This window comes from Blennius ocellaris, assembly GCF_963422515.1.
Source record: "Blennius ocellaris genome assembly, chromosome: 11".
Taxonomy (NCBI): domain Eukaryota; kingdom Metazoa; phylum Chordata; class Actinopteri; order Blenniiformes; family Blenniidae; genus Blennius; species Blennius ocellaris.
In genome coordinates, this window is record NC_137660.1 from 17,633,965 (window position 1) to 17,659,274 (window position 25,310).

A 25,310-nucleotide genomic window follows, 5' to 3' on the forward strand; every position below is an offset into this window, starting at 1 on the left:
AACAGACAGTTTTTTGCGAAAAGATGGTTGAATACATACATACATACATACATACATACATACATACATACATACATACATACATACATACATACCAACCAATATATAAATACACATTATTTTCTGTGTCTGGTTTTCGTAGGCAAAGGTTATGAGAACACTGATTAATCGAACCTCGCTCTTTGAAGAGTAATAAAGATTGGAAATGATTTAAAGAAAGCAGCTTGGACATTTTGATTTGCAGAGCGTCCCAGGCAGAGGGGGAAGAGAAACTCAAAGCTTGTTTTCTCAGTTCAGTCCAAACACAAGGAACATGCAATTATTGCTGTAAAGCTTCACAGTTGCAAAGTAAGTTGAACAGTAGATCTATTTTACTGAAATATTTTGTTATAATGTTTGCCAATGACTGCAAGCAATTTTTTTTTTACAGTTTGCTTCATGGTTTGGTGCCCGGTTTGGGAGACTGGCCTCATGTTTGACACAAACTTGACTTTAAATTGAATTTTGTCAATCTTTCACTTAAGATTACTTTTATGATACTCGGGGTTGACTTACTTAAAATCCAGCCCCTTGGTTATATTATTGCAGGGACATGAGATCCATCAAATGAGTTCTTTTCATACAGTTGATAGGCAGTATGAACTTTTGACTGCGTTTCAGGTCGTCGCCATTTTGGTAAGCAAATCTGACACATTTATTAGTATTTTTTTCTTTTTTTTGTTGTGACTGATTGCTGCACCGTGTCCCCACGGGGCCCCCCCCCCGGGCGGCCCCTCAGCCTGCGGGCGGCCGCTGCCTCCGTGTGACGGCTCCTGGAAGTGACATTGCATTGAGGCGGAGGATCGTTAAGCTAACAGCGCAATCATGAGTGGGCTGCTGCTGCTGCCGCTGCTGCTGCTGCGGGCCTCCTCCGGATGACCTGACAGTCAAAGTCGTCGACTCGCAGTGTGGCGTTTGGAGATGATACTCGTGAAATGATTAAATATGAGGTAAGACCCGCTCGTCTCGAAACGGGAGAAATCGCCGAACGCAAGGAATGCGCGAGCCGCGCCGCGCCGTCATGTGGCCGGGGGATGATAACTGAGCGCCCGATCTGAATCAGGACGTCGTCCCACCACCACCAGCTGCCCGGAGCCCCGATAAAAAAAACCCCCGCCCACCCGACCCTGGCGAAGCTTTTTACAAGCCTTGCAGCTCTTCGGTGAACCGTGTGGAAATAGTTTTCTGTAACGTTAGCAGCGTGTGGCTTTGCTAGCGGGTCGCTGTGAGGTTTTCGCGTGAAAAGGTAAAAGGAAAGACGCCGAAAAATGAAATGCGTGAACGCGAAGTTCATGTTTCGTACGAGCTAACCACCGAGGCCAATTCCACCGGCAGCTCCCGTTATCACCCGGTAATAGCTAGCGGTAACCCCGTAACAAGCCAATGTCAGCGCGCCTGACAGGCCTGTGTCAAACCTGGACGTGGCTGTTGCTGTTTAACGGGAAATATGCGTCCAGCTTCGGGGACAATACTTCAATTAGCACATCATGTGGACACCTGTTTAGCTCGTTTGGTCTAAAGATGTGTAATACGCAGAGTCAAATGTTTCTCGTCTTTCAAGTCTGATTTTATGCTGTAAATTTTATACATTTCCCCATTTGATCTGTGTATATTGTGACTTTGCTATGTATACCAACTACATCATCTTATCATGAATAACAGAATGGAACACTTGTATTAATATACAGTAATGTGCAAATGTTTTAGTGTGAGAGAAATGTTCCTGTTACATCTTGAAGTAAACTTCTGGCTGGTTCCAGGTTTACTCCAGATTCAGCCAATGTCATTAAGTACTATTTTAGAGTATGAGGACGAATCAGGAGCGTTAATCTCAACTTCGTGGAGTCAGTTTGGGATTACATGAAAACGTTGATAAAATCTGAGCAAGAGCTGGGAGGTGTTTTAAACAAAGTACCTGTAAAATCTCATGCAAAACAGTTTGCGTGTTGTTTCTGGTATCAGTCATGCTGTTACTAAATATACAGATGATGCAAGTGATCTATTAACTCTGCACAGTTCGGCTGATCCTGCATTGTATTTGTGGTTTGATTTGGTTTCACTTCTGAGAAAGCGTGTAGTTTTCTGGTGTTATCAACACAATATCAGGCAATCAGAAGCATAGTATTTTGTATGTTGTCTGTAGATCTGTGTGAACTGTTATGTTTATTCTTATTATCCTAATCATTGAAACTGTAAATGTGAGGCCGCCATCACAGCAGGCTGGGTGTATAGTGGCAACAAATGACAAGCACTAACTAGGTTAGTCATGTATCGATTCCTGCTTTTCACAGAGTGCAAGTGTAGTCTCTGCATTTATATGGAATTTAACTCTTGTTTAGTAGAAGATGTTGAAATGAATGATCTTTTAAGATTTGCTTTGTTTTCTTGTTTCCCAGGCCGAAGGCAGTTTCTTCCGTGTTTGGGCATGCTGTGTGTAATTAATGATGCTGACTGATGTACTGGCCAGGCAGTATCAATAAGGACAGTTTCTGTTTTGCAACATCCAACTGAGGATACGAGTTCATGTCCAAGTGTAAGTATCAACATACAGGCTGTGTATTGTATCTAAATGGTAATTGCACCACACACAGTCAAAACGAGTGTTACTACGCCCATGCCTGTCACACAGTTATGACGCTAACTCCCATTCTTTATCTTTTTCTGGCCGACAGTTAAGTGTATGCTTTGGTGACGGCAACCATGTTTTGGAAGTTTGATTTACACACATCTTCCCATCTGGAGGCGTTGTTGGACAAGGAAGATGTCACACTCACAGAGCTCATGGACGAGGAAGATGTGCTCCAGGAGTGCAAGGCCCAGAACAGGAGGTCTGCTTGTTACTTGCCTTGCTGTAGCTGCCGCAGTGCCACAGACTTATAATGGATTTTTGATTTTCGAACATCTACTAACTGACTTTCTTTTTCTCATCATCACCTTGGGATTTGTAGACTTCTCCTGTTCTTGTGTCAGGACCAGTGTATGCAGGAGCTGGTCCGTTTGATTACCACAGAGCCCCCTGCAGGCGGAGAGGAGACCAAACGCTTCAAGTACGTGATGTCGTGTAAAAAAAAATGCTGATGATGTCGTATACTGTATCCAGGAAAATAATTTGTTTTGCAATGTGCAGTACATCACATCGCTCCCCTGCTTATCCTGTGATACACTGGATCTTAGGGAAAAAAACAGATTGAAAGAAATGGCATAACTGCATAGTTTTTGCTTTATAATTGTTTGATGGGCTGGGATACGGTTTTTTTTTCTACTTTGAATTTAGCATATTAACTAACACAAGTTGAACAATTAGGTAAAGATTTTACCACAGCATCATTATAAATAACTTATGTTGTCTCTATTTGTTACAGGTATCCAAATATAGCATGTGAGCTGCTGACATGTGATGTGGGAGTGATCAATGATAAGCTGGGTAATGAGGAACCTCTGCTGGAGACTCTTTATGCCTTCCTGGAGCAGCCATCCCCGCTTAACCCCCTCCTGGCATCTTTTTTCAGCAAGACAATTGGGAACCTCATCACACGAAAGACCGAACAGGTAATGCACACTTACACGACATAAATCCAAGGGTAGAGTACGGAAATGCTGATGGATGCGTTTTATGTTCTGATTAATTTCACAGAGATTGAAGGTGAAATTGTCAATTGAATGGCTGCAAACATAAATACATTGGCTACTCCAGAGATGTCTTTCTTTTGAAATGCCAACCTACAGCCATGCTATCCAAATAGTTTAGGTTGAACCTGAAGCAGGACATTTTTAAGACTTGTTGATATATTTATTATAAATATTCTCAAAATGTTGTCGTGCTCCATTTACTATTCTCGCCATTTTGGACTGAGATAACTTAACTTAAATTCTAACGGCCAGACTGACTTTTTAACTAGCTGTGTTTAAACAGCTTAAAAGACATTCATCTTACCAGAGGCAGTGACTCCATTCTTACGTGTATCCAAGAAGAATAGTTCACACTATCTGTTCACAGATGAATGAAATCCCTAGTAATTAATTTATTGCCGCTTATTTTTGACGTCAAGTCTCTGAAAGCTGAACTCAAAGAGTGTATTGAATATTTTAGTTTCATTAAAATAAATTCAAGAAGTTCCCCAGTGTTCCTTCTGCTGACTTATTTGTTCAGGTGATCAGTTTCCTGCGAAGGAAAGAGGAATTCCTTTCCTTGGTCCTGAAGCATATCGATACATCGGCCATGATGGATGTGCTTCTCCGTCTTATCAGCTGTGTGGAGCCACCCCCCCTCCGACTGGAGACTCTTATTGTAAGAGACAAATGAAAATACATTCAAAGGTTTTGGCCCACATTTCTGTGCAGTTCTGTGGAGTTATAATGTCAGATTTTTTTTCCCCCCACAGTGGCTAAATGAACAGAAACTGGCCCAGAGACTAATAGAGCTCATTCACCCAGAGCGAGATGAAGAGGTAGGATAGACCCCTGTTCCATTTATAATGATAAGTAGTTTATTTTGTGATTAAGATATTAAGATTTACAGACTGACTGTATATGGTTGTCTTGTGTTTTCTTCTCTCACAGAGACAATCCAATGCATCTCAGACTTTGTGTGATATCATTCGACTAAGCAGAGACCAGGCCAGTCAGCTTCAAGAGATTTCACAGCCGGACCCTTTGCTGACTGTGCTGGAATCGTAAGTTAGAGAGAAACACACAAAAGTTCACAGTCTCTTGACAGGATGGAGAGAGTGTGAGGAACTATGGATTGTGTTTCTCCAGGCAGGAGTGTGTGGAGCAGCTTTTGCAGAACATGTTCTCAGGAGACAGGACTGAGAGCTGTATTGTTAATGGGATTCAAGTTCTTCTCACCTTGCTGGAAATCAGGAGGCCTGTGTGAGTGCAAGAGACTTTGTTGATATTTTGTACTTCAATGAGATATTAAATGGTTAATAAGGGTTGTGTTGATAATCAGGATATTCATCTTGCCTCTATTCTCTTCTTGGCAGGTTTTTTAAATACACTCCATAAGACTGTCTTGTTTTTATTCTATTTAAAGATCAATATGTGCATTTTCTACGTTAGCGATGAATTTAACATCCAGTAGTGTTTATGCTTCATTGTATTGGTACAATGGATGTGTTCTCTGCTTGTGTTTGTGATAGGGTGGACGGCATAATGGATGCTCAGGGATTTGAGAGAAGCTACACTGTTAACAGCAGTATTTTGTTGGCCATCCAGCCACATCTGACACACTTCCACCAACTACTTCTGGAGCCACCCAAGGTACATAAGAAAAATGTGAAATTGTACGTCGGTCCTTTTGTTTGGTTCCATTTGGTTTTGATATGATAACATAGATAAATACATGTAATTAATAAATGAAATGCATTAAAAATTTTCATTATTCATTATGTAGTTTAGATTCTCTGTTTATAAGGTTCATTTGCTTGCAAGTAGTTGCAGTTGTAACACAAACCTCACCTGCGTGGCCATGTTACAAATTCTCGAAATTCCTTTGTGCTGTTTTAACTATGCATTTATAGCGAGATCCAATGCTGACGTCTCTGGGCGTGTGGGAGGAACCATTGGGAAATACCCGTCTGCATGTAGCCAGACTAGTGGCATCTCTGCTTTATACGAGCTCCTCAAGCCATGCAGTCGTAGCACAGGAACTCTGCAGACTCAATACAATGGATGTTCTTCTGGTGAGTGAAGCAAACATGCTGCATTTCTATTCCATTGTGCAATGCTCAAAAAGTGACATGAATGTATGCCTACTATTTAGGACTTGTTCTTCAAATATACATGGAACAACTTCCTGCATCTTCAAGTGGAGCTTTGTGTTGCTGCTATCATACGGCCCTGTGCTCATGAAATGAGACTTCAGGAAAAGGTCAATCCTCTAGAAGAAGCATCACAAGAGCAGGATGTGACTGAGACCCCGGCGTCTGAACCTCCAGTGACCTCTGAAGACACTGCACATAATCTTATGGTGACTAATGTAGGTGTTTCTGAGTTGTGTGACTTTAAAGCCAACAGTAGTTGGCTAGTGTTGGTCCTTGTGAATTAAAGAATAATCAATGATTTCTGTTCTCAGTTGTTTCAACACTGCCACCTTGTCCAGAGGATTCTGGAGGCTTGGGAGGAGAATGACAAAATGCAGTGAGGAACTTTGCATTTATACCATGATTGATGATCAGATGGTGTAAAGATGAGAATTTCAATCAGCATGGTACTTACTTGTTTAGGTCAGAAGGTGGTATGAGAAGAGGGTACATGGGACATCTTACCAGGATCGCCAACACAGTTGTCCACAACCTGGAAAAAGGTCCAGTTCACACCCAAATTAGTAGCCTCATCACAGGTGTGCTGACAGAAGAGCTTGTTCTTGTGGGTGGCAAATGATTAATGTCCAGAATGCAAAAATCACATTGGTGACATGGATTGTTTTGTGTGTTTTGATGTAGATCTGCCAGAGGACTATAGAGGGCGCTGGGAAACTTTTGTGGACCAAACACTGTCTGAGACCAATATGAAGAACACCATCGACCTGGTAAACCCCGTACGCGGTGACATCTCATGGCTGGTTGACTTGTCTCGTACAGACATTCAAACTGCTTTTCTGTTTGTGTCTCCATATTAAGGTGGGCAGTGGAAACCCTCGCCCCTCCTCCGAGGATGATATGGAAAGCCCCTTCCCTAAAGAACTTACAATACAGCAGGTAAACACAGGCATACACACAAAATATTGGCGACATCGGCTTGTTTCCCTGCTGCTAATGATCATTATGGGTTTGTAGGCCTTTTCAGACTATCAGATCCAGCAGATGACTGCTAACTTTGTGGATCAGTTTGGTTTCAATGACGAAGAGTTTACTGATCACGATGACAGCATCGGGTAAACTACAATGCCATTTGTCTCTGTGGGCCAGTGGAGTGTTTTATTCGGTGTGCTTTTTAAGTCGGTTCTTCACCTTTCGTAGGGCAACATTTGACCGCATTGCAGAGATCAATATCAACATTGACGCAGGCCAGGACAGTGTGAGTTCACTTAAAAGTTTTCTTCCAGTTATTGAAAGTGTATTGTTTTGTGGTATTTCTCACGCTTCGATGTTTTAAATGATTTTGAAGTATAAAAACATGACAACTCGATTATTAAAGTAATTAAGGAAAAAGAATTGCTAAAACGTAAACGGACTACAATAAAGTCGTTAAAGCTATATTATATCATAAAATGATTATTGCTGTGACAAAAAGTTGCAGCCAACAGGACAATCCTCAGCTTTGTGGAAGAATTCATAGTTGAAATTGTCTTGCAGTTCTGTGAGAGCTTGCTCCAAATATTTGATCTAGTAGCCACTAAGCGGCAGAAAAAAATGTCACAGCTCACTGACAAAGTGTTGACTGGTGGAACAGGGAGTGCTGCAGAGGTGCCATTGAAATAATTGTGTTTGTTTGTTTTTTTTTTAAGGCCAACACAGCTGCGTTTGATGCTTGCTCCAAAGAGAGAATACAACCCTTTGATGATGATGACGATGAAGATATCTGGGAGGAAAAAGAGATAAACTATGCAACTCAAACCAAGTCCCGGAACAGGTAGAGATACCTACACCTTATTAGTGAAGCTCTCAACATGGAGGGTTTTATCACAAGCTGTTGCGGTTTATTTTTTCTGTTAGCGAATTGCCACTACATTCTCCATAAAACAGATACTCATTTATTTCAAGGTTTGGTGGGTCACAGCCATCTCAAAGCCAAGTAACCAGTAAGAGCTGCGAGCGGACTGCGTCTTCTGGCACTGAGGTCGCTGACACAGCAGACTCAGACTCTGAAGAAGGAGAAGACCCTAAAGATGACCTGGATCCTTTCTCGAGTCTGGACCAGGCTGACACAACGAAGAGTGAGACGCTCTCACGTTGTTTACCAAAACGGCTCGTGAGAAAAGTCGGTGACATTGACGGGGCTCGTCCTCTTTGTTCGTAGCTTCCGGTTGGGTGGCAGACTTTGGAGAGGTGAACTCCAAGGCTCCAGCAGCAGGCGTGGGCTTTGCAGCCTGGGACGCTCCAACATCTCAGCCAGCTGCAACAGAGGCTGAGGAGAAGGGGTGGGCCAAGTTCACTGACTTCCAGCCTTTCTGCTGGTGAGCGTGTGCACGCCTTAAATATAAACCTTGAATTCCTCCACAGCGTCACAGATATCAGGGCTTCGTTTCTCTAAAGTTATTGTGAAAGCACGAGAATATGCTGTCCAGTAATGATCAAATGTTGATAGTCATAAATAAAGTTTCTGATAATCAAATCCATTCTTTATATTTTGATATAAAGCTTCACAGCATAATATTTCCATTAGTATTTTGTTTTATTCATTGTCTGATGTCCAGTCAGTGATCCAGTTTATACTCCCTTTTCACTGGTTATTTTGCCTTCAAAAGGCATAAAGCTGAAAAAAAGTTTCCTCCAAGTTTAAATTCCTGCACATACATAGTTTATCAGCTGTGTTGTACTCTCTTTGACTTTTCTTATCAGTGTGATTTCTGTCCACCAGCTCTGAAACAGGTCCCAGATGTAGCTCTCCTGTGGACTCCGATCTCAGTGGATCAGACAACAACAAACCAAACCAGAACCGTAAGCGCAAGTTCAACTGTGCATTATGCAACAACAAAAATATGTGTAACAATGTATGCGACAAAAATAACATCATGGATTGAAAGGAGTGCATCTCAAACTTTTGATTTGCCCCTCGGGGATGAATAGTTGTATGACTTGACTTAAAAAATGTTTGAGAAAACATGTTTAGATTTTCTCAACAGTTGCACATAATATTGAATAGCTGTAAATCAGTCGGATTTTATTTACTCTCAGGATTTGGTCAATTTTAGTAAAAAAAAAAGTAATAACAGAAAATGAGACCATTTTTGGTAGCTTTGAAAAGTCATTATTTTTTCAGGAAAACCACTTGATGTTGTAGTTCGTAAAGCTTTGAGCCGAACACAAAGCAGTGTGCCAGTGGGAGAGTCTCAAGTCAGCGAGATGGCTTTTATTCCTTTCCTCGATAACAAAGACCGAGCATTTCTTGTCCCTGACTTGAACAGCGTGTGTGTGGAGCGTGTGCGTGGCGAGGAAAGCGCCACTCGTGGCCTCAGACACTTCGTCCTCCAGTAGCTCGGACAGCGACGAAGAAGAAGCCAAGACCGAGTCCACGTCCAGTGAGACGGTCACCACGGAAACCATCACCACAGGCGCTGGCAAGGAGACCATCCGGCTTACCATGGATGCCAAAAACGAGAGGGCAGTTTTCACAAGGTGTAACTTCTACACACTCAAACACACCCTTCTGTGTTCCCCTTCGTTTTGAGTATAATTGAAGAGCTATTATAGACGCCACCTTTCTCTGTCCTCTCCGAACTGTTTTGTGTGAAATATTACGTCCCTCCTGTGTCTTTCCTCTGATGTCATCGTCCTCGTGTCTGTTCCCTTCTTTCTCATCTCCCCTTGACTCCAGAATATTCAGACCTGCAGTCAGACGGTATGTTGTGCTTGAGGTCCTCTTCTCTGAAGTTTGGAATGCTTTCCGAAAGTTATATGAAGGACTTTGTGAAGTGTCACGTTTTTGGTTTGCCCGTTACAATTAACAGGGTTGATAATTCAGGTCCATGCTAATTCATGAAAAAGAAAAATCACTAACACTTCAACAGTGCCCTGTAGAGGAAATGCAGAACTGCTTTTGTTCCTATGCTGGACCAATCTCACGTTCATAAAATGACTTTCTGTAGCCAATTCATGTGCTCGAAAACCAAAGACAGATGTGGATTTTAACTTTAAAAAGTACATACTTTTCCCTTTATACTACAATTTGGTGCAGTTGTTTGTCTGCATTTAAAAGATTTAGTTTTTCTCTTTGCGTTTAGGGAAATACTTGCAGGAACCGTAATACAATCAATGTGCCAGTGTCCTCTTTCATGAAGTCTGGCGTCTCGGAGAGTGACATATTTATACGTAAATCAACTTCACCTTAAAGAAACATCTACTTTGTGTTACTGGTACATGCAGATTTGGCATGCTCGCAGTGCGTGCAGTCCACATGCTCATACGTTCTGGACTGCTCGCAAACATTGGCAGAGGGGTTCATGTGGCCTCGGGCAGATGACAAAATTTGGATCACACGCACCCTCGTGACATGAATGTGGAAAGTATGAATTGGCCTCAATCCTCAAACATCCTGAAACAGCTCACTTTCATTTTAGAGATCAAATGATAGTTGAATGGTTTGTATCTGACTCATTCAGTTTCACCACAGAGTTGGTAGTGGTTGAATAATGACTGCAGTTTTGTGATTAGATAATGCTTTTCTCAATTATAACCTTGCAAAGGCCAAATATACACGATTAACCACTAACAGTGTGTCTGATAGCATGGTGCAAACACGTGCAACCAGTTAAATAATTCAACATCCTAACAACCCAATACATTAGCAAGTTACTAACAGTGCACTGACAAGCATGCTACACTTAAAACATCCCACTTTGGACAATCAAACTGCAGTGTGAACCTCAGTGCAGCCCCGTCTGACTTTGGTTGACAGAACAATGGGTGTAAATGACCATTATGAACAGATCAGACAACTGGAGGGAAATAGCAGCTGCAACAATATTTGCTTTGCTCTTCGCTACATAGAAACATTTAACAGGCTCCTGTCAATTTATCTCTTTGATAAAATTCTGTGTATGTTGTTTTGTCTTTTTCAGTGAAGCAGACAAGGTGCCAGTTGACAAAATGTCCATGAAAGACAAAGGGACAGGCAATGAAAAAGAAATGGAAAAGGGAAAAAAACATGGAAACTGTTCCAGCCCAATCACCACCAGTCCAACTAACCAGTCGGCTGCTGCCTCACAGTAAGTCTGTGTGCGTGTGTGTGCGTGTTAATACAGGAGGAGTGAGATCATCAAACATAAAAATCAGTGATTCATCCCAGTTTAAGCGCCTCTTGTGTAAGAGTCCTTGGCCGGGGCGCCTGATGACCCGCAGATTTTTGTGCGCCTGCAGACACAGATGTGACCTGCGTTTTCAAAATTGTCTGAATTTAATAGGTGAGCGGGCCTCGTGCAGGCAGGCTCGCCAGGATCAGAGACTATACTACACTTATGAGTATTAAAGTTTGGCTGATTCGGACAAATGAACTAATTCACATTAGTTGAAGTGGTGGTTCTTACAGTGTGGGAAGTCTGTTATTCAATACAAAAAGCACAGCTTGGTGAGAGACAAAGCAAATATGCATTCGTTCCAGTGATTGTTTTACATCAGGTTCAGTTTGCAGAAGCAGATTATTGGTATGAAGATATCTCACAATGATGACCTTCACTCGTTTTTATAATGGCAGTTGATGCCATAAACCCAACAGAATTTACCTAGACTATAATTGTTAGGACGGCTTCCCAACATATTCAGACGTGTGTATTCAGTGGATGTCGTAAAATGTTACTGGTGACACAACCCCTTTTTTTTCTTTCTTTCTTCTCTTTTTGTTTCGCAGAGACATGCAGTCCTCCGCTAATGGTCCGGCCTAACGACGTGATTTCAGGCGCATACACGTCATACCTGTTCATTAACATACAGCCTTGCCACTTTTGCTTCGTGTTAGCAGCCCCCCCCCCCCCCCCCCCCCCCCCCCAAAAGCCCCCTCTGTGTCCGAAGACAAGTAAGTGAATGGGAGCTCCTCAGTACTGACGTTCTGAACAGTATTTGTGTTGGACACCAGAAGTCTACCCAGGGGTACGTGTGATGTCTCTAATGCACCTTCATCGAATAATAACTGAACTGTTTTCAAAGAGTTTTACACAGAATCTCATTGTGCCAGATACCCCGAAGCCAAATTGTTACAACTGTGTAACTAAGCCATTCCCCCCCCCCCCCCCATGAAATTTACAAAACAAAACATTCATACATGTTGTGATGAATATTGTGTTTGAGTGCGAGCTGCACTTTAGTCTCTACAAAACTTTTAAGTCGGAAGTTTCAACTTTTCTTAAATTCTGAATCAGTTTCATTACATTTGAGCCTCTTTGCAGTCTGGGTGAGCACACACACGCACGCACACACACACACACACACACACACACACACACACACACACACACACACACACACACACACACACACACACACACACACACAGCCCACTGAGTTTTTCTAGCAAAGCATTTGACTGTTTACACTTTAGTAAGAAGAGCTAGATTCACAAAATGAGCCAATATTAAAAAAGCCACGATTCTTGTAAATCTCGCCCACCTCGACTTTATCTGCTGAATTTCAGTGCACACTCAGCCGAGCAGGCACTTTATTAGTGCAAATGTTCCAGTTATAAAAATGGACTTTATTTTCCCCACACATAGTCTTGGATTCATTTTTCACTCAAGCAAAATTTGATTTGTTCCGATCACACTGAACGGACACACTTTGTGTTCAGTATCTCGGAGGTGTGTGTGTGTGTGTGTGTGTGTGTGTGTGTGTGTGTGTGTGTGTGTGTGTGTGTGTGTGTGTGTGTGTGTGTGTGTGCGTGCGTGCGTGTGCGTGTGCGTGTGAGCGTGTGTGTGAGCTCTGTGGTACAGAGTACATTCTCAGGTCAATGGAGCAGTATGCCGATACAAAGAAAGCACACCTGTGTAACACACGCGCGCACACACACACTCAGTGCCATACACACACAGACATATTTACAAACACATGCAACGGAGGGAAAAAAAAGCATAAAAAAATTAAACAAAAATGACCCGGTGATGTGCACATACCAATTCATACCACTCTCAGAGCTGTTTAAATGTAATATTGTGAAATTTGAACCTGTATTAGGTTGTGGCTATTCCCAGTAATATGTAAACGTAATATAAATGTAAACAGTATATAAAAACATTATATCTATTTTTGGTATCAATCCAATGTATGGGAAGGCAGTTGTTTTGCAGATTGCACCGTGTGTATCGTATGTGTGTTGTACTTTTGAAATGAGGCAATAACAACGTGTGTGTTTTGGTTAATGGGCCAGCATCAGTTCCTGTTCCTTTGGTACATGCTTCCTGCGTGGGAGATTTGGAGAGCACCCGTTGTGAATGTTGAACCAGTTGTCTGCAGTATGTCTTCCCTAATGTTTACTTAAAGGATAATAACAGTTTATTATAACTTGGGTGTCATTTTAATTCATCATTATTAATATAATTATTGGTTTAATTGCATGAAGCCTGACAAGAGTACAAAGGTGAACAATATAATAACATTGACACATCTGGTTTTAAACATATCACTCTTTAGGGAGACACTTTTTATAGAAATTACTTTTTTTTTTTTTTTATCATATAAGTGAGAACATACCTTTCCCATGTGAGAAGGGATTAGGTTTTCAAAAAAAAAATACCACACCTTGCCTTATTCCAGTAATTCTGCTTGGAGCTTTATCTACTGCTGATCTTTATGTCCTGACTAAGTTCGACAGAACTAGTTATTTCATGGCAGACATGCCCAGAATTATCACATTTGCTGTTAATTCACTGGGTTCATTTCTGATCAATAAACTGGCTGTGCTTTCTGTGCTCAAAATTGGATTCAAATCAAGACATTTTAAATTGACACATTCTTCCTGGCATATGTTTAAGAAATAAACATAAACCCAAAGGAGAGACAGAAGATCGCAAACTTCCCAAAGAAAATTCAAACTGAAACATTTAATCTTACCTCCGAATAACAGTTTTTGAACTATCTTTCATGAGGTTTTTAATCCGAGCCTTCGATCGCCTTCTATCCCTATTATGCTGTCTCTCTCATGCCAAACATTTTGAGGGCCCCTTTTAGTCCGATTGTCCATCTTTGAGGAATTCTCTCTTTGAACAACACCAGGCTCACAGACATGAAACAGATAGTGGCTGTAATTGAACACCAGCTTGATCAACTCATACCAATCTTAGGATAGACAGTGACTTTTCTCCTCAACGGCTAACCTCTTCCTTCAGCGTTTCTGCCTTATTTTATAGAACAATCACTCATTTACATGACGGAAAATACCAAAACACAGACCAGCTCCCTTTGAATCCATAGTGCATTAGTGTGCAGTTGCATATCAACACCCACTTAGCATGTCAATCACTATGGGATCCGTCTCCCATCCTCACTGAACTTCATCCGACTTACACTAAAGTTGTTTCCTTGACTCTTTTATTGTAAGCAAAAGCAAAAAGCTAAACAACACAGCCTGAGTCGTACCGGGACAGAGTTATCCTTTAAGTAAAGATGTGTAAGACAGTCATGCTTTACTTTATCTTCCTCCTCGTCTCTCTCTTTCTCAGGGCAGGAGTCAACTTTAATTGCATTATATGCCTAACCGAATGATTTTCATAGATTGTTGTATTTATTTTTTAAAAGGCACTTTCTCAAGAAGCACTTTTGGTTTGTGTTTGGTAGTTAGAAATGCCAGCGTTGTTGTTCCCCCTTGTCAAAGACGTGGGAATGTTTGACTTTGAATGAGTGAATCACGTGGATACTCTCGACTACTTTTTCTTCGACGCTTTCTGCCAAAGTGTGTCTTCCCACCAGCGCAAATCTGGTTTCCATATCTGTTCAATAGCCTCCTCGAGTTCCACTTTTATGTTTGTCAACTGGGTGAGGGAGTTATCAGCAGTCGAGGGTGACGCCACAAGTCAAAGAAAGACTTTGAAGATTCATATTGGATAACAGCCACCTGTGTTTATGCTCTTCGCTTGTGAGTTTGATGTGAAACTGCTCGGACAGTTCGCATTTCTGTTTTGGTGTAAGAAGGGGTGGAAAATAGGGCTTTTTGTTTTGTTTTGCTTTTTTTTTATCATGGTTGTATACAGATTCCGAATATTTTACGTGTTTCTCGCCAAACCATACTTACCTTCAATATTGCGTGTGTATGGTTTTGGCCTTGTCATTCATGAAGCAATGCTTCAAATTGTTTTACATCTTATTAAAGGCAAAGGTTCTACTTATTCCAGGTCCCAGTAAGGGTCAAGGTTCGGCACACTGCGGTGATGGTTAAGGTTAGGCTCAGAGGGTAGGTAAAGCATCGTGTCTATAGTGACGCCCTGCAATAAGAGCTGCGGTTCTTTTGTGTGTCCCCTTCTCTTTGGGAGCGCTGTGTGCGCAGTCTGGTTACGGGTGTGTTGCAACGTAATACATAAAGGCACGAGGTACAACACAGTCATCTTTTAAGTGCCGTTCAGTTTGCACATTCGCCTCAGTGGGTGTTCACTGTATTAGACAGTGTGAGTCCCAACACTTTGATTGAAAGTGAAGGCAGGTTACTGACACTGAGGCCATTTCAGAAAGTTGTGTTTTGTTTGACATTAGAGCTTCATATTCCAGTCGGGTATCTTTGTGTGTGACTGTTGAAGTGGTGGGAAAGACAGTCGTGTTGTTCAATGCCTTTTTTTTTTTTTTTATAAAGCGAACTGATGCTGGTGAGGTTTTTTCTTTCTTTCTTTCTTTCTTTCTTTTTAAATTTAGAGAGTAATGTGTCTGTTACCTGTTGTCAATTTAGCTTGTACATTCATATATGAACCTAATAAATATGTCAAGGAAGAAACATGAGCCTGTTTTTTTTGTCTCACAAACAGCTTGTCGTAAAACACACGGTGTACAAACAGAGCCGCACTTTTTGGAATATGTTTACCTTTGGGGCACGGGAGCAAATGGATTATATGTCTCTCTGTAAGCTGGACTCACACCTCGCACTCTTTCCCTCTACATCTGTCTGTCACAGAGCTCTCCCTGTGCTGCAGGCAGAGCTGAAATTAGTTCACGAAACATTAGCGAAGAACCCGAAGACCCTTCCATTGTGTCCATACTCTGCTCACATTCTTGATTTCCACCCTTGCCGCCCTAACTATACATCGCTGCCCTTTTCACTTGTGGGTGTGGGGTTTCATTCCTCGGCTCAGATGTATATCATCACATTCCTCCGTAGTGTGAACGCACACCTGTAATCCCCACACCCATTACTACTTAAGTTTCCCCTCCATGTCGGCGAACTTTTCAAAAATTGGAAGTAGAAAAAGATAGCTTGTCACCTGAACCTGACTACGCATGGAGAGCGCGTACATGTAAACGGAGCTTGTGTATACATAGGGTGGGGGGAGAAAAAGGGGAAGAAGGCGGAGTTGTGTGTTTAAATGTGTTGTGGAGAAACCTGCCTGTCTGCTTGGTGCTGAGCGAGAGGAGGAGCCTGTGGGGTGTGGGAGTCCAGACAAAGGAGACATAAGCACACTGACACAGGACCGCTAGAGTAAAAAAAGAAGGAGACGGCTTCATTTGTTTTCCGCAGGAGACAAATCGTCAACTTCTGGACTTGCTTTAGGGAGAAACTTTGCAGGAAGTGGGGTTTTTTTTGTTTTTGTTTTTCTATGTGTGTGTGTCAGCTGCATGGATGTGTGTGCGTGAGCTGAGGGAGATGTGTGCGTCAGAGCAGAGGAAACCATATGTTTCCCCAAGTATGTAGGAGTGTGTGTGTTAGTGTGTTTGGGATGGAAAAGTGGGGCTGGCACTACCAACAGCTCCACTCTTAGCTTTACGCCATGGGGGGTTGCCATAGTTACCCCTCAGCTTCGGAGGCAGATGGGAAGACTCAGCCTTCTGACATCAGCAATGAGAAACAGTAAGTAGCATTCCTTCTACTTCGGGCTACCTTGTTTTGTTTATTTGCCACCGAGTCTCGTGTGATTTGGCTCTAAAGTTTATACCTGTACTGTTACATAGAGCTCACATTAAAGTGACATTCAGGTATGTGTAATGATGTTAAGAGGAAACGAAACTAGAAAGCATGCTGCCTATGGTTTACTGAGGAATGTTCTCAGATAAGAGCGCGCGTGTATGTGTGTGTGTGTGTTACATATTTGCGTGATGGCATCAGTGGCTGTGGATTCCTTTAACAGCAGGAACACATGTCGAGAAAGCAGATTTGAACCACAACACTGGAGAAACTGTGTTTCGGCCCAGTCACTATGCAAATGTTTTTGTGCGGGGTGAATCTTTTACAGCCAGCTGTTTACTTCACCGCTCACGCCAGAGGTAGAGGTGAGCAGATGGGGGAGAGCAGGGTCGCGGAGGGGTAGTGTTTACACACTAACACAACATTACAAGTATCTCCGGGTTCGTTGTGTTTGTGTGCTGACAACTGGTAGCCAAGAGGCGGTAATTGAGCGTACGCCATCGATCTGGAACGGAGCAGGATGTTAACAACACAAGTTCCTGTAGGCTTTAGGAAAGTCTTTTGTGGTGTGGCGTGGTTTTACTTGACTGTACCTTTTGGTTCGGCTCATGTTTACATTCCCGTCGGTCGCTGTTCCTCCCGCTCGCTCTATTTCTGGCTTTTACTTTGAACAAAGACCTCCTGTTTAAACCATTAAACAAATTCTCCCTGCCCAGCTCCGTCACTCTCTGACACACAAACACACACACACACACACTCACACATTTACATCAGGGGGATTGAAGCACTACAGAGAGCACAGTGTTTTCCCTTATCACAGGCAAGGCAAGGTCACACTGAGTAAACCCTCAGCTGCCGTGGGAGCGTGTGTTCATATCTAAAAACTGACAATGGCAGCTGCCCCATCCACCACACATTGAAATATTCACAGCAATTTGAAGCATGGTCTTTGAAAAAAAAAAAAAAAGTCTTTCATTTAAAGATAAGATCACTCTTTCTGCACCTCGCACTCTTGCTTTGAATAAAGTCAAATCATGCAGACCAGTTTGATTTTTCCAGGACACACTGCAGTTGGCAAGTAGCATTCATTCCTTGCTCTGGAGCCGACACAAGTTCCAGCGAATAAGATCCACTATGTGTTTTATCAAAGCAGAGACAGAAGGCAATTAAGTACAAATACACAATTACGAGACTACAGTGCAGCTTTCAGGCATTTTTATTTAATGGTATTTCCCTGGTAACTTTTTAAGTTATGCCCTCATTTTAGCACTTCCATCTTAACCACTTTAAGTCTTTAGTCTGCTTTTAAGAGGTGACTAATGCTTTCTGTATGGGACATCAAATGTTACAAAATCAAGTCAAATTGTATTACCTTTAATTCAATTCATGCACAGAAAACATTAAATCGCATATTGTACACTTGCACTTAATAGGCATTTTACAATTGAAAATTGAATTTACACATTTCCTATTGTTGAGTTGATAGAAAAAAAAATTTTTTGGTAACTTTTACAAAGCATTTTCGGGAGGTCCGTCCACCAATAGATCACTGAGAAATTTTGACTTGTAGTTTTAAACATTAATCCATTTCGTTAAATAGATTTGGATGATTTTGTAATAATAATAATGTCGTTTACATAAAATCATCATACATCATACATCTAAAAACTTGAATACAGTGGTAAATCTATCTGTTCCTCTAACTTGATAACAATTTGAAAACTTCCATATATTTTAGAATTAAGGCTGAAATACAGTATGTTGAGCCTTTTTTCTGATTTTAATTCCTATGTTATGGTGTTTCTGACAAAACAAGTCTCTTTTCAGTGACATTCATTTTCTTGAGAATACACCTGAATAGTTTTAAATGGTATCGTATCCTAAAATGACATACTTGGATCCAAACACCTTTTCCCCACCCTGCAATTTAAACCTTATAGCTCATTGTAAAGCGAGGGCAGATGCTGAATCAGCATTTCTATTTTCACCACATTTTTCTTCGCCGGGGTATCTGTGCTTTTGCTTTGTGCAGGAAAAGACAGATCTTCCTGGAGCCAGCAAGCCGCCACACTCGGCTCTCCATTATCTCGCACAACATTACTCTCAGTTATTTGCTTTTGTGGCGCTGAACACTGCAGCAGTCTGCTTCATTAACAGTAATTACTCCAGCTCTGAGTTAGCTCCCTTCATTACATTAACTGCTGGAACACTGAGTGTTCAGGTGTGTGTGTGTGTGTGTGTGTGTGTGTGTGTGTGTGTGTGTGTGTGTGTGTGTGTGTGTGTGTGTGTGTGTGTGTGTGTGTGTGTGTGTGTGTGTGTGTGTGTGTGTGTGTGTGTGTGTGTGAGTGTGTGTGTGTGTGTGTGTGTGTGTGTGTGTGTGTGTGTGTGTGTGTGTGTGTGTGTGTGTGTGTGTGTGTGTGTTGGCCCCAGAGAGTGTAAAACGTCTTATCTACAGACTGCAGCAGGTTATTAATCCACTGACCTATTGGTAGTTTTCAATAGTGATTTCTCTCTCTCTTCCCCTCTCTCTCTCTCTCTCTCTCTCTGCCTTTCTATTTGTGTCTCCACTTCATTAACTCTGCTCTGTCTTTCCAAGGGGAATTAATAACAATAATCAGGAGGAGCGTCCATATCTGCTGCAGCAGTATGTGAGTCAGCGGATCCCACACACAGACATGATTGTCCTCACAGCGCTGCCTCCAGGCGTGGACAAGGCAGAGTGGCTCGCCAGCAACAGTAAGCAGTACCCCACATCATCCCCACAAAAACACATATTGCAAAAAAAAAAAAAAAAAAACCACCAAAAAAAGCAATATTTGCAAGATGTAATGTTTTTCTTACTGGTTTCTTTCAGCGGTGTCATTTTTCAAGCATATAAACCTGTTCTCCAGTGCGTTGTCAGAGTTCTGCACTCCCAGCACCTGTCCTACTGCCTGTGGACCAGGCAACGTGTGAGTTTTTGAGCATCATGCTATAATTATTAGGTTTTTTTTTGTTGTTGTTTTGTTTGGTTTGTTTTTGCCGAACAGGAGGCCATACAAGTGAACAGTGTTTCAAGAATGCTGTCAAAGCGCACTGCTGGCACATACCGCAACAGTTTTCCTATTAATATGAACACATTCTTGTGGAATTTTTTTTTTTTTTGAATTCTTTTTGGCCAATAAGTACCTCTCCTCAGTTTTGAATGGAAAAGACTCTCAAACTACACATTAATTTATCTTCTGTACCACTTTGTCAAATTTAGGGTTGGTCCAAGTCAGAAATGTGAATAGAAAAACCCACACACACCTCTACAAGTATAACCAGTAGAAATACCTGACACACGTGTTTTTAGACTGTTGGATGAAACCAGAATATCTGCAGAAATGATACAAATACTCAGGGGGGAACATGTCAACGCCGCACACAAAGGCCACAAGCCCAGAATGAAGCAGGGAGAACTATTAATTACACTATTACTAACTCTCATGCGATGAGCAGTTCAATCATTGAGACAGATGAATAGATGATGAAGTCACTCATGTCTTTAAGTGATGATACTAGAAACCCTCAGGCCAACTGGATCGCATTCATGTCTTGGTCCAACAGATATGAACCAAAAGACTGCTCTTCTAAAAAAAAAGAAAAGAAATACTCCCAATGTTTACTTTGTGGTTTAGCTGTAGTACACACAGGAGCTCCATGAGGATGAACTGACCACATACACTTTTGTTTGGACAATTGTTTAATTGAGGTTGAGGCAGAGTTGTTTAAGAGGTTAAGATGACGTAATTCAGCTGACATGAGACGGATGTCAGAATGTTTGCTTTTTGAAAACTGCCCCGTGCCGCTTGTGTCCTGCATGACGAGTCCTCATGGAGGTGTCTGCTTCTCCCTGTCAGCGTTTATGTTTGGACTGACGACCACGGCAGGAAGCTGAAGTGCTCTGCTCCGCTTTACTTTGACTACGCCATGTCATATATTCAGGAGCTCCTCACGGATGAAGACGTGTTCCCCACCAAAGCAGGTAAACCGGAGTTACGCTTCTTCTTCGACGCCACGTCCCGGTTCACCTTTCAAGCCTTTTTATTTTCTTTCCTCCTTCCTCTGTTCCTCAGGCTCAGTATTTCCGACGGGCTTCTTCTTTCTGGTCCAGAAGGTGTTTTTGCTTTTGTTCAGGACTCTTGCCCACATTTACTGGTCTCACTACAGAGAGACTCTCGCGATGGGCCTGCATCCACATCTGAACACCCTCTTCATCCACCTCATCCTCTTCTGTCAGCAGCATGCACTGCTGGAGCCTGAAGACATTGAGCCACTGCAGGACCTGATTGCAGCTCTGGCACAGCAACGCTGAACCATCAGGCCAAAATCGAATCCTCACATTCTCATCACATATTTATTTATTACTTCTCACCACTGTGGGCTTTAAAATATACTTTCAATTGTACATTGCAGCATGGCAAAGCACATACAAACAATATGAAACTTCACTTGTCGTTCCGTGTCAGTGTGTCAAACATATCCTGCATGTCTGTATAGTTTTAAGATAAAGGCGCATTGTTTTGTTGTCGATAAGGTCATAATCTTCAAGCTCATTCTCACTAAAAGACTGCAAAAAAAAAAAAAAAAAGAAGGATCTGCTGTCCTGAGTTCTCAAAAGAAACTCACTCAGACAAACTAACCCTGTTGGTGCCATTATTGTATTTTGCAAAACCATGTTTTGATACCAATATTATATGATCTCATATGTTTAAGGGAAATAAAAAAAACATTGCTTTTTAATCTTCTTTTATGATTCAAGTAATAAACATTTGCGACATACTGTGTGTACATATGATTTAACAGGTGAGATCTGTGTTTAAGAAAATGCATCAATTAATATCGGACTCGTACAAAGTTATTGGTGCTTGTTGATGGTGTTAGTTAGAGTCTGAAATGCGTCCTTCAGAAGACCATGAGCTCGTTTTTCCTTTGAAAGCAGCGCCACCTGCTGCCAGCAGAAGAATACGGCAGGTATGCTGCTTATTTTAGTCACTTTTACATTCGATTGAAACTCTGCAGCAAAACACTGCAACATAGTCCCTATGAATAAATGTGTGAATTCAAAAATTCAACCATCAATCATTAGAAATACATTTGATGCATGTTTTCTTCCATTTCTTCTTGCTAAAAGCCTCAATCGGGTGTATTGGCTGAGAGAAGGGCATATCATTATGGGCAATACAAAGCAGAGTTTCCTATATTGTCAGAATATTTACAAATTCCATAAACCTGTCACAAGCAACCTCCATCTTTATATCAATCACAGCCATTAATCCACGTATTGACTGTCATTCAGTTTGAAAGAAACAGAGAAAACATTCGGATATTAGCCAACCGTAAGTTATTCATATAGGTTAAATTGAATCATGTCAATACTTTCATCATGATTTCTTTTGAATTCATGTTATTTCAGGGAAGCTAAAAGTCATCTAATGTAGAATCACAGTTGGGGACTCAACAATGTGCATAAGCTCATTAGAGTATCTGTCACAGATTCGGCTATTTGTTTTCTGGTCAGCAAATTCAGAGAGCTCCGAACTGCACCGTGTTTGTAATTCAATGTAACAATGACTATTTTTTAGAGCTACCGTTTCTACTGTATATCATATTTTACCTTCCTGCTGTGTTTCTAGCAAATCAAGATGCTTTAAATGTTTCTATTTGACCACACTTTGGTTTAAACAAGTCTAAATCTGGACTTAAACAATTCAGTCAAGCAGTAATGATAAAACTCAGTCCTCAGATCCCAGGTTGAATACAGATTATATTCCATCTTATGACTCTGTAGTTACTGTTGTTGCCAATTCATGAGCTCAATCAGGGTTTTGGAATCTCTCTCCGACTTACAGTGGGAAGTTGTAAGTCACTCTCATGCATGAGAGCGACTGAGTAAATGCCTTTGTGGACATGAAAACTTCCCCACTTACTCAATATACAATAGAAACACATTTATTTCTGACAAATCCATTGTTTATATTATCAAAGAAGTTACATCCAGCCCTGGTGTGGATGTTGAACTGCGGGTCACAAAAGACGCTTTGGCTTTCTCTGACCAGCTCACCAGAGTTTAAAAACAAATAAAACTTTATCACAGAGAACATAGGGGGAAATACAAGAATTGGATGGAAGCAGAGAAGCTCATCAAAACTAAATTATAATATTGAAAAGAACTGAGTTGAAGTTATGACCCAGCTCTCGACACTGCATACCTCTGATGTTTACTGTCCATTAAACTCACCATGAAGTTCACAATGATAAAGATGTTAATTTAGCTTATCTGTATACACTGTCATTCTGCAGTCCCACTATTTGCCACACGGTGGCGCTGCAAACCGCCTCATTGTAGTGGAAATAAAGGCGCACTCCTGAAATGAAGTATGTATAGGATCGCCCTATGAAATTAATTAAGAGCTCTGAAATATTTCATATTACATTATATTTCAGATGGTTTATTCACAAACACATCACCAATTAACTAATTTGTTATTATTGTGCTGTTGTGATTTTAGTGTCTCTGTCAAGCCAATTTACTGTATAGCCAATTTACATGCTACAAAATGACCAGACTATAGAAAAGACAAAGCAAATATTTTTTTAAAAACCTAAAACCTCTTACTCATTAGATTTTGTTATGTCATTGAGTATAATTATCCATCCATTTGTCACTCAATCTTTTCTTTACTTGCATTTGGGAAAAGTGAAAGCAAATTGTCAATTTGGAATTATTAAGATGGCCCAAACAGAAATCATTGCAGCTTTTGTTTATGTAATCACACGTATCAGATTCAACATCAACTTTTGTGTCTTTTTCAAGTTCTGCTTTCCTTTTTTCCATGACTTCTGGTTTAGAGAAAATGAAGATAAAACCTATGAATCACTTTCTTTATGTTCAGTTTTTTTTTTTTTTTGCTTGCAGATTATGAACATCTTCAGTTGATATTTAAGTTCCTGCCAGACTTCACCCAGAGTTGTGGGGCAGGCACAAAATCTAACACTGAAACTTCACCATGAGAGCCAAAGCATCTTTTCTTTCTCGGGGCTCAGAGCGGGAGAGGATAAGTGTTGATGTGGCAGGCTGCTGTCTCAGACTGAGAGGTTTGTTCTTCGTGACAGGAGATGTCTTAATGCACACGCTGGACTCCGATGTGGCTCAGAGAGTTGGAAACTGAGCTTAGGAGGTAATACTGCAACCTGCTGAGTCACACATGCAGGGTCCTTTAATTAAGACCTGAAGTCGCCTCCACATACAGAGCATTCATTTAATCAGGTTCAGACTCTGAGCTTCTCATCTGTGTCACCCTCAACCCCCCCCCCCCCCCCCCCCCCCCCCCCCCAAAAAAAAAAAAAATTTTTTTAATTTAAAAAATACATACAATGAAAGAGAGAAAAGATGTTCTTTCACAAGTAAATGAAGTGAGAATAGGATCACTCCAACTCATGCTGAAGTATTTCAAGCTCAAAACTATGAACTGGATCTTCTTCAGAAGTGCATGTTTCTCCAAAATTACTGAAAGCGTCCAAACTTTTATGGCAGGTTGCAATTTTAAAAGCATTAACAGCAGACCCATATATATATACTATATAATATTGTGGTGATTTTTTTTTTTTTTTTTTTAACAAAACGCACTGCTGCACTCAGGTTTAAAATGCTTTAATAATACATTGTGAAAGAAAGTTGTCCAGAGAATAAAGTGGATGAAATACCAAGAAGTCATCCTCTTTTTTTATTTCAAGGTTTATAGAGACTGAATGATCTTCAGCTTGAAGGACAAATGTACCTTTCTTTGGGGCTGTCAACCTTATAAATATCACAGGAACCTGTCAAACACAGAATCTAAACTGTCATGTGGAAATAAACCTAATAAATCGACACCAACAAAGCTTTTAGTCTCCACTCGTGACTGATAATGGAAACGCACCATGTGATTTCTCAGACTGTCCGTGTTTTTAATATCAATGGTCTCCTAAGGAAAACTTTTCTGTCAACTCTTATCAGTTCATGGATAATTTGGATATATATATATGATATATAATTATTATTATATTAATTAATATTAATTATATTATTAATATTATACAATTAATTATTCACATTAATTTTGAAATGTCAAAACACAGGCTTTCATTTTAAAGCCTCATATGCAGTTATATTGCTCTGCTTTTAATATGCCTTCTAGTTAGAGCTGTATTGTCAACACAAACCTCGCCATGATTTTGACATCTAAGATATGGATTAACAAAATACAAGGCAACAAATGAGCAAAATATACAAAAGAAAGAATAACTGTGGAGAATTACTGGTCAGCTTTCACTTAAGCTTCATCTTAATAAAGCTACTTTTGGTTTCTTTTTCCTAAAAATGGTTATAAATCCAGAAATTACTTCAAGGAACATCATCACTGCCAGATGTCTTCTTCTTCTTCTTCTTCTTCCTCTTCTTCTTCTGTATTTACATGTAAAAGTGCTTCTTTTTTTCTTTCTTTTTTTTTTAACTCTGCTTATATAAATCAGGCCTTTTTGATTTGACCTCCTTGTAAATGGTGGATTCAGTGGTTTAT

General features: G+C 40.9%; 2 protein-coding genes across 6 annotated transcripts; both read left to right on the forward strand.

Annotated features, from left to right (window-relative positions):
* The first annotated feature begins 845 nt into the window (after positions 1–845).
* Positions 846–15,597, forward strand: ppp6r2b (protein phosphatase 6, regulatory subunit 2b). Of its 4 annotated transcripts, none has more exons than XM_080504503.1 (26): positions 846–989; positions 2,436–2,572; positions 2,712–2,867; positions 2,988–3,086; positions 3,402–3,588; positions 4,190–4,327; positions 4,422–4,487; positions 4,600–4,712; positions 4,798–4,911; positions 5,181–5,301; positions 5,562–5,723; positions 5,804–6,019; positions 6,116–6,180; positions 6,267–6,382; positions 6,486–6,571; positions 6,663–6,740; positions 6,819–6,916; positions 7,002–7,059; positions 7,490–7,614; positions 7,746–7,918; positions 8,002–8,158; positions 8,563–8,642; positions 9,110–9,320; positions 9,520–9,543; positions 10,763–10,909; positions 11,548–15,597. In XM_080504503.1, exons 3-26 carry the CDS (start codon positions 2,740–2,742, stop codon positions 11,579–11,581), a joined length of 2,796 nt encoding a protein of 931 aa, XP_080360629.1. In that variant the 5' UTR covers positions 846–989; positions 2,436–2,572; positions 2,712–2,739; the 3' UTR covers positions 11,582–15,597. The 4 variants fall into 4 exon arrangements, with proteins under 4 accessions (XP_080360629.1, XP_080360632.1, XP_080360630.1 ...); XM_080504506.1 differs by having other exon boundaries at positions 6,267–6,346; XM_080504504.1 differs by having other exon boundaries at positions 5,804–6,010.
* A 677-nt stretch (positions 15,598–16,274) lies between these two features.
* LOC308136247 (MOB kinase activator 2) lies at positions 16,275–21,373 on the forward strand. Of its 2 annotated transcripts, XM_080504508.1 has the most exons (6): positions 16,275–16,674; positions 19,325–19,464; positions 19,583–19,679; positions 20,610–20,734; positions 20,826–20,866; positions 20,993–21,373. In XM_080504508.1, the coding sequence occupies exons 1-6, from the start codon at positions 16,595–16,597 to the stop codon at positions 21,062–21,064; spliced, it is 555 nt and encodes a 184-aa protein (XP_080360634.1). In that variant the 5' UTR covers positions 16,275–16,594; the 3' UTR covers positions 21,065–21,373. The 2 variants fall into 2 exon arrangements, with proteins under 2 accessions (XP_080360634.1, XP_080360633.1); XM_080504507.1 differs by having other exon boundaries at positions 20,826–21,373.
* The last annotated feature ends 3,937 nt before the right edge of the window (positions 21,374–25,310 follow it).